The sequence below is a fragment of the Helobdella robusta genome, assembly GCF_000326865.2.
Source record: "Helobdella robusta unplaced genomic scaffold HELROscaffold_4, whole genome shotgun sequence".
Classification (NCBI taxonomy): domain Eukaryota; kingdom Metazoa; phylum Annelida; class Clitellata; order Rhynchobdellida; family Glossiphoniidae; genus Helobdella; species Helobdella robusta.
In genome coordinates, this window is record NW_008704902.1 from 8,802,214 (window position 1) to 8,811,907 (window position 9,694).

The window sequence follows — 9,694 nt, forward strand, 5'->3', positions numbered from 1 at the left end:
TGCTTTGGTTTTGCTGATGTTGATTTTGAATCCATGATCGGCGAGTTTGGTGTTCCAATCTTCAAACATCTGTGCTGCATTCTGTTCAGACGTGGCTGTTAAAACGATATCATCAGCATATATTAGATTCCAAATGTCACCAGTGCGTATCGGTTTTGTGATTTCTTCCATCACAGTTATAAATAACAGTGAACTGAGAATCGAGCTTTGGTGAACTCCAACGCCGATGTCAAATGCATCTGTGTTTCCAACCGTTGTGCTGACGAGAGTCTTAGTAATCGTATACATTTCCATCACAAGTCGAACAAGATATTCTGGTATGAGTTGTCGACGTAGACTCCACTTGATTGCTTCACGGGGAACTCGATCAAATGCTTTTTCAAGGTCTACAAAAATGTGTGATAGTTGTTGATGCTTTGCGAGGTACTTCTCTTGCAGTTGCCGAAGGATGTGAATTGCATCAATTGTTGATTTCCCCGCTAGGAAACCAAATTGATAATTTCCGATTGTGACGAACGACGTTAATCTTCTCTCAATGATTTTCTCGACAATTTTCAGGGAGTGTTCTAACAGACGTATACCCCGATATGATGAACAGTTCAATGAATCACCTTTGCCTTTGTATAGCGGAACTGTCATGCTATAGTTCCATTCAGTCGGCATTGAGCAATTTCTCCACACTTCACGGCAAAGTTGTAGTAACGTTTGGATACCTGCAGTACCAAATACTTTGATAATGTCATTTGTGAGTCCAGAGGGCCCTGCTGCCTTTCCATCCTTCATAGCTTTCAGAGCTTCCGTAAGCTCCTCTACAGTGATGTCTGGAATCGGACCTTCGATGGGTGGAGCGTCAAAGTTGACATTGATGGGATTTGTTTTATTTAACAAACGTTTGAAGTATTCTCTCCACTGTAGGTTGATCTCATCTTGTTCAAGAACCATCTCGTTTTTGATACATGAGGCACCAACTATGTCTTTTTTTGTAGCCTTCGGTGTTGTTGCTTGACATCGAAGAAATCGTTCGGTTATATCTATTTATTTCGTTTCCAAACTCAGCAGTAAATTTTAAAACGCCTCACTCAAGAAATAAATTGTCTACTTTGGGACAGTTGTCAGTGGTGAAAAAACTCGCTTAAAAGCTGTAAAGGTTAAAGAAACACAAAATTTTGATGGTGAAAAACAATAAAATATAAATAAACGAATGCAGTTCATCGGCCAACTATACCTACGTTGGTGATTAAACACCTTTTTCACAAACTTACCGTTCTAGCGCACCCAATAATAATAATAAATAATAAATGTCACTTATAAAGCGCCAATGCAAGCGACTGAGGCGCCGTCGAAATCAAAAAATTAATAATAAACCACAAGTTATTAAAAATAACACGGTTTCAATGGTTAAAATCAAATTTACAAAATTAAAATCATTGTCAATGTAAAATAATAGCTAGAATTTCTGATGTTTGGAGGTAGAGAATTTCAGACAGTTGCAGCAGCATAACGAAATGCTTGTTTCCCAATGCTGGTTGATGAAATATTATGAAGAAGTGCCGCTGCTTTGGCAGAGCGAAGTTGTTGATTGTTCATATTTAGATAAGGAGACTGTTGTGGTAAAACGGCGAATTCAACGACAACAACCTGAAGACATGCATAATACATAAAGATATATTAAAACAGTCCGGTTATGAAAAGAAGAAATTACAAATAATCTGACTGGGGCATTTAAAGTTTTTTGGTCACATCGTGCCGAAGGAAGGAATGGAAAATCTAACAACTACTGAAAAGATTGCAGAAAAAAGAGATCGCGGTTAACAATGAAGTACATCGGGGAAGTCCTTGTGTCAGTTGTTGAATATCACTACATTCCATAGTTAAAGATTGGGTTTTGTGGATGTCGATAGTCGCCAATGTCCTGTATGGAATCGGCACGAGAAAGAAGAAGAATCTGCTTATAGTAGTTTAGCATCTGCAGCGTATTCTTTTTAGTTTATAACCGTTTGTCTAATTGTTTGTAAAACTTTACAACTTCTAATTGCGTTTTGGCTCCATTAATGTATGCACTCCTATTGACGATTACAAATATCGATCTTTTGTCGGTTTTTTTTCTGATGGTTACTAGGGTGGTTACAACGCTATATGTAAATAAAAAAAAATTTCGAAATCTTATCGGGAGAACCCCCTAAATTGTGCCACTTGACTAAAAAATGACATTTGTAAAGTTTTAGCTCAATTGGATAATGCTAACCCGTGCCTCATCGAGGTTGAAATTTCGAAAAATTGGAAAATTTTGAAAAAAAACGCAGTTTTTGGTTTGTAAAATAAAAACGGTTCACTCTAGAAACATGATTTTGGTTTTATTTTGTTCATTGATTAGTTTTTCTTCAAATGTTACTATGATCACTATTTAGCTACAAGTTATAGTTTCTGACATATTTGCATTGTTACAGATACACATTGAAAAAACGTTGAATTTCTCTATAACACAAAAACACACAATAACTTATAAAGAAATGTTTTTAAAATAACACCGTTGTATTTAAATCACTATTATTAACAAATAAACACATTTTTTATTCGTATTATATTGTTTATAGTTGTTATACTCAAATAAATTTCTACTTTAACTCATTGTTCAAAGGTAGAGGCTCGGATAATGAGGCTTTTGAGCAACCAGGAAATTTTGTCCGACATTCAGCAATTACTTGCAAAAGATATTATTTTTGATCTTCCTCTTTTGTAATACATGAGTTGTAATCTGTTATTAATTTAACACCCCTTTCTGCTGTATCATTTGTAACTTTTAATCCGTCCACAATCTTTTTACTCATTAAATATTCTTCGTTATTACTCCATAATTCTGGATTGATATGCAAAATTGATCATTAATATTAAATTTTTTTAAAAAATTACTTGATTGTGATGAAATAAAATGGTCCGCATTTTTGTCCAATATTTCTGATACTTCATTTATTGTTATTAATGGTTTCATATCACAGTAGTCATCAAGTTCTTCATCCTCATTTGCTTGAGATATTAATTTTGTTGCCATTCTCTTTTTTACACAATTACTTAATGAATCATCGAATAATGAAAAAACAGCCTGCTCTGGATTGAGATACTATATGTGGTTGATAAATTTTGAAACTGATATATCTGAGATAAATTTATTGACTTTATTGTAATTTACCAAAGATTTTAACAATTGTAAATCTTGGTTTGGAGCAAGTGCAGGTTTCGGGGCATCCAACCACACTTTCACATAAATATTTATAATAAATAGGCAAATATCATGGAATCCTTGCTTTTCAAAAATTGTCAGTTGAAACTGTTCTGAAAAGGTATATTTTCAACGAATATATCGCTTTTGCCATCCACCTTGCGTGATGAAAACCACTAGGAGCCGCAAACACGATGTTTTCTGACGGAAAGCGTTCTAAAAATATAAGACAAAGATTAATCAATTCTTTGTAATCGCTCCTTGGATGATGAACTGTTAATTATTATAGAAGATAACTTGAAATTTGACCCGGATTAATCAATTTGCTGGCTACACTTTTATCTTTAACTTAAGATTTAAATTTTTTTATCAATGTTGTTCCATTCAGTTTTAAATTTTTTGAAAATATCCGATTGAGGGCCTGTAGTCTTTCCCATCACAGCATCAAAAACGGATCTCAAAACTACCTCAAAAATGTGGTGGCGACATGGAAGATACAATAATTTTTTCTCCATCAATTGCACTAATAAAACGCAAGCACCTTTAATGCGGCCAGTATTCACGGCAGTTGTGTCAAAGGACATTGCTTGAATCTTGTCAAGTGCACTCCACTTTCCAAGTTCTGAATAAACAGATTTTGCAATTGTACTGCCAGCACCATTTTCTAATAGGGGAACTCCAATTAACTGTTCTTCTTCTCCACAGCTAATTAAGACTGCAACTCTTTCAACATTTTCTTTATTTAACATATCTTGAAGTAATTTTCCATCCCAATGTATAACTGCTCCTTACCAAAAATGAGAAATCGTAGAAAAATCAAAAGATCTTAATATTAATACATAAAAACAACATAGAGCACCCGGGTTAGTAATAGTAAATAATTTATTGTGTGTTTTTGTGTTATGGAGAAATTCAACGTTTTTTCAATGTGTATCTGTAACAATGCAAATATGTCAGAAACTATAACTTGTAGCTAAATAGTGATCATAGTAACATTTGATGAAAACTAATCAATGAACAAAATAAAACCAAAATCATGTTTCTAGAGTGAACCGTTTTTATTTTACAAACCAAAAACTGCGTTTTTTTTCAAAATTTTCCAATTTTTCGAAATTTCAACCTCGATGAGGCACGGGTTAGCATTATCCAATTGAGCTAAAACTTTACAAATGTCATTTTTTAGTCAAGTGGCACAATTTAGGGGGTTCCCCCGATAAGATTTTGAAAAAAATTTCTTGTGACCACCCTAATGGTTACTTTTGGATCTTCAATCAGTTTCTTAACTTCTTTGAACCCAATAAGTCCAATTAAAATGACATTATGCTTTACGTTATATTGCTTTATTGGCGGGTGGCCTCTCTTATTCTGGGTCTGGTAAAGTCTAAAATCTTTGCTCTGATCTTAAAAAATTATGGGGTTGGGTTTAGAGATTAGGTTTCTAAATATTACATTTTTTATTGTTAAGTTAAGTTAAAGTAGCTTTACCAATACTCGAAGTGAGAGAGTGGTTGAATAATAAATTCTATTTTCAGAAGTTTTTACAAAAGTTTTTTCTGTGGTAGACTGCAGTCTCATATTATTTCTTCCCTCTTAGTTATGCCTCTGATTGAATAAGTAAAAGCAATAATTTTTAAAGTTGGAGTTAAACCAAATACTTTCATAAACTTTTAACGATTCAAACATATTAATTTGTTTAATAATTTTTCATCACATTTATGATTAGTATGATAAAATTAATTGTTATTCTATTGAACAGATTGAACGAAATGGCTTGTCATGGAAAGAAGAGATAGATATCAATCGAGCTCTATATGCATCACTCCAAAGAAATCGATCCCCAGTCGATTTTAAAAATTCCTCATCTGAAAGTAGTTTGGTGTTTTTTTTTCTGAGTTGAGATTTATTTTAATTTTTGAAAGTCTACCGTGGTCAGAAATATGTAATCTTTTCACAGCATTGTTTTGAAAATTAAATTTGGGTTATAAGCGTTGTTTATGTTCTACGCTAAGCATTTTCCTTAGCAAGCGGTTATCCATAACTCAAAAAATTGTGACTTAAAAAATTAAATATTCTGTTAAGGCTTACATGGTTAATTTTATAGTTGACGTAAATTTCTGATGTCTGTATAAGTTTTTTCAATTTTCCAAAAGTTATATTTTTTGCTGAAGGAGTTTTATTGTTGTTTGCGGTTGTGAAAACTTTAAAATTTATATATAAAAAAGTAAATTATGTTCTTATTGGATCAACCTAAACAACAAGCTGATTCATATACAACAGGCAAAGCAATATTATTTTATGAAAACGAAAAAATATGTGAGTTTGGTTCATCAATTATCAAACTAGAAATTACATTGAAGTAATAATGTGAACGTGCATAGTAGACTTTTCAAAAGTAGTTGAGTTTTTATACAGACCTAATCTGTTCTTACTGACACTCATTCTTTTTATAATTTTTTTCCCATTTAGACTAGATTCAATTTAACATGCTAATGAGCTCACCAAAGAGAAAGATTTTCTAGCTTCACCAAATTATGCATGATTAATCATTAAGGTGTTGTATTTCAAAAATTTGACCCTTTCATGTGTTGTCTTGTAAAACCAAAAATTTGTAGCATTAGCTAAACAAAAACATTACACAGTATGACATCATTCAACTAATCATCAAGGAAGAGGCAATAAAGAAGATAGTGCGGGTGAAGAAGGTGTTGCCTACAAACGGCGTTGGTCGTAAGGGGCATCAATAGGATCCTCAAATAATCATGGAATTTTTTGTGAATTAGTATTGGTTGCGTCGATATATGATACAATTTTATAAAATGCTATAAAAAGCATCAAAATATGCAGTCTTATCAAGCAGAATGTAAGAAAAAATATAGAAAATCGGAAAAAATAAGTTATGGACGAGATTCTATGTCAATTGTTTAGTGAATTAATTAAATTTATTTGAGAAAATTCTATATTAAAATTATTACACGAAAATACTATTTTTAATACTGTGGATTCTATACTTTAATTGACAATTTGCGATTTAGAAATCAAAAAGTGGCTTACCAATCCTCAAAATTTCGACAGAAATCCCAAAATTTCTGCTCCCCTGCTTATCCTTATTGCTTCATATATCCTGTTTATGTTCCTTATCAAAAGTTCAGATAATTGTTATAAGAAAATTGCAATTTTTATGTTTTCATATTGAATCATATCTTATTTTTCAGTTGTAAATGAAAAAGGATTAGAGCCTGAAGAAAAAGTGGAATTACTTTTGAATTCAAAGAAATCAAACAAATTTTTATGGTTGTCCAAATTTTTATGGTTGTCTAAATTAATTCAGCTTTGTTTTTTGAAAAAAAAGTTTATTTTACAGTTCTCATAAAGCCCAAAGAAAATTTGCATGTGATATAAGGACAATGTTCAGTGAACTAGTTGAGATAAAAAAGAATAAACTAACTACAAATGGTGCAAAACACGGCAAACATATTTTATTTACCGAAGATTTTATTAATTTTCTTTGTCTTCGAGGTATTTGCTCATGAGAACTCTTTTTAATTGTGATTATTTAAAAAAGTTAATATCACCAGGAACTCGTTGTTCAACATTGAGTGAAGAGGTTTTTGCCTCAATGGAATTAAATTTGTTGAAACAATCTAGCTCAGGTTTATCTGATGCTGTTAGTGATGTGAAGTCTAACAAAAGAATCAATAGCCATCTCGCACAAAAAAACAAAATTAAAAAATTAAAAGTTCGTATATTTATTCTTTTGAGAGTGTTATTTTTTAAGTTAAAATATATTGTATGACATCTAGATTTCCAATTTTGAACCAAAATCTAGTTTGAAAAATTTAAGTGGGTCAGTTAGAGCGCCTAACAATTCTGCTGGATTGTTGGAGGGAGAATGTTCTATGGTTGATAAAAAGTGTTTCATGGTTGATAAAAAATTTAGCACTCCTGAGGAGGCAGTTTTTGAAATGGGGACTGGTCAGACAATGCAGAAGTATGAGAGTGAAACGTCTGAAGAGGATGATGAGTCTTCAAATGTATCATCTTGTTTTGTACGTCAAAACAATGAACCTGAAGGTGTTGATTTTAAGAATTTTGATACAGTTAAAAGTTTAAATCGATCAAAATTTGAGTCTGCATCATTTGATCCAACTTGTAATTCTTTGAGGTCAGGATCAATTGAAAATTTTTCCGATAATAATAATGTTGTTATGAAATTTGATAACACATTGGGCAACAGTTTATTTTCAGCTACATTTGATGAAAACTGCTCTAGTTCGCTAGAAAATTCATCAAATATTTTTGTTTACACAAACAATACACTTAATAGCCATCTTGAAACAGAGAGTGTTCCAAAATTCTTTATTCATCCCTCGCCTGACAATCTTTTTTATTCATCAACTTTTTTTCCCTTTAATTCCCATTTTGCCGCACCTATCCTACTTAACACTTCAAATCTGAACCGTTTGAATGGTTCCACCAGCGTTGAACAGTCTCTCATTCCTAAAGTACATTCTCTGTGGGAACTGAAGTCACTTCCACTAACGGGCGGTTTCGTACATGGACTTGTGAAAGTTGGTTACTCTTTGTAGAGTGTTGCATGTTCTTTTGAGAATTACTTAGTTATGGTTCACATCATCATCAGATCATTCTTAGCTATTATCTGAGTTTCCAACATTTTTTATTTATTATTTGGTTTTAGTTTATCTTTTGTCAATAGAGTTTTGTTTTGAACATAATGGCTTATTTTTCATGTTATATATATATATATAATTCACAATTGTCTTTTAGATTATTTACAATGTTTAGTCAAACTCAGTTAAACAAATTATGATTTATATTTTGTATTATGTATTTTTGTTTACATTTTTTCGTTTTAATTTTTACTTAAAATTAATAGCATAATTCATAATTTTTGCAAATCTTAAGCTGATTGTAGCCGTTTTTGTATTGATTCATTATAATTCAAAAGGTTGATGACAACACTTGGATGCCAACGGTTGAACCATACTTGCCAACAGGTTTATAAAGCATATCTGAAGTGTATTTTCAGTGATGATGTTGTATTAATTATAATTATTTTCATCGATTATCATCATCTTCAGTCTTAGGGACCATTATTCATCTTAATAATGGCTGGTTCTCTCCACTAGTACCATTTGTACTTTTTAGCTCACCATCTTGCCCACAAGCTAAGCATAAATTCAGCTTGCTAAGTCTTTTTACCTCTAATATATCTTGTATACATCCAATCTTTCTACTTGTTTTTAGCAACATGGTTACTGAATATCTTTCCTAGTTGTACTACTACATTTTACGAGTCATTACATTTCTCTGCGACAATTTTTAACTAAATCTGCCCGGGATTCATTCTTTTTTTAATTCTTATTTTTTTGGCGAAAAATATTGGTAAGAAGCTTTGTCATAGTTTTACTCTACTGACGGATGTCTTAAATTCAATTAGACTTAAAGTGAAAATGGTGCTTTAATGTAATGTTAAACTGGTACACTTGAAAATCTCACATTATGAGAAATAGTTTAAAATAAATAATATTTGTGATTATTATTTCTTTTAAGTGTTTAAAATAACTATTTTAATTTAAGATGATCAAACGAAGCAAGGCGTAAACAATGCTGATTGTGGAACAGAATTACTACAGAATGAAAAAAGTAACACAATAAGTTTAAGATCTGGAAAAGTGTTGCCTTCAACATTCTTGAAAAATACAGATAAACCCTTTGAAACATCCTCAACTGCACTCTCATCAAATAATGAAGCTGATGATAGAAGAAAAAGAGAGATTCATGCAGAAATGAAAATGATACTTCCAGACTCTCGAATTGATATTAACGGATTGAACAGTCCAATTGTTTCAAGAAGTATGGACAAGGTGAAAGTGAGTCCTTTGCATAAACTTCAAAACGTAAAAGTGAAAAAAAGAAAAATGAAGTATGAGATGTCAGATAAAACCTGGAGCAGGGGCGGAATAAAAAATTTGGAACTAAAAACAGTTGTTAGTCCCATGACAAGATCAAAAAAAAAGTTGTTACAAAGTCATGTGTTTGGATCCAGTCTAAATAATAAATAACGTTTTAAATTTTTTATATAATCTAATATATTGATATATGTTTATTTATTTATTCGTTTGTTTAGCTGATTTATTTATTGAATTGTAAGAAAAATTGAACCTGAATAGCGTTTATTTTCAGTTATAAGTTAAATTACGTTAAAAATGTGTTGTGTTGTTGGACCAGTGTTACCCCACCTTTTTAGGTGTCTTTAATCAATCAATCAATCTTCGTTTTGCGTCCAGAGACCCGGTTCCCGAGGTAGGACGTTGTTTTCTTTGCCATCAACTTTTTGCGCCAAATTAGACGATCAGTTGTATCCATTTCATTTAAATTTAGAGCTTTCATGTCTTGCTCGATTGTTTGCTACCAGGACTTCTTTGGACGGCTTTTGGGACGTGTGCCAGGTACTTC

General features: G+C 31.9%; 2 protein-coding genes across 2 annotated transcripts; one reads left to right on the plus strand and one right to left on the minus strand.

Moving 5' to 3' along the window:
- Positions 1-2,714: 2,714 nt before the first annotated feature.
- On the minus strand, positions 2,715-3,966 carry HELRODRAFT_163010 (hypothetical protein; the record flags this gene model as incomplete). Its single annotated transcript, XM_009025050.1, has 3 exons — positions 2,715-2,857; positions 2,911-3,105; positions 3,759-3,966. 3 exons carry the CDS (start codon positions 3,964-3,966, stop codon positions 2,715-2,717), a joined length of 546 nt encoding a protein of 181 aa, XP_009023298.1.
- Positions 3,967-6,833: 2,867 nt separating this feature from the next.
- On the plus strand, positions 6,834-9,300 carry HELRODRAFT_163011 (hypothetical protein; the record flags this gene model as incomplete). Its single annotated transcript, XM_009025051.1, has 4 exons — positions 6,834-6,953; positions 7,018-7,785; positions 8,184-8,232; positions 8,816-9,300. 4 exons carry the CDS (start codon positions 6,834-6,836, stop codon positions 9,298-9,300), a joined length of 1,422 nt encoding a protein of 473 aa, XP_009023299.1.
- Positions 9,301-9,694: the final 394 nt, after the last annotated feature.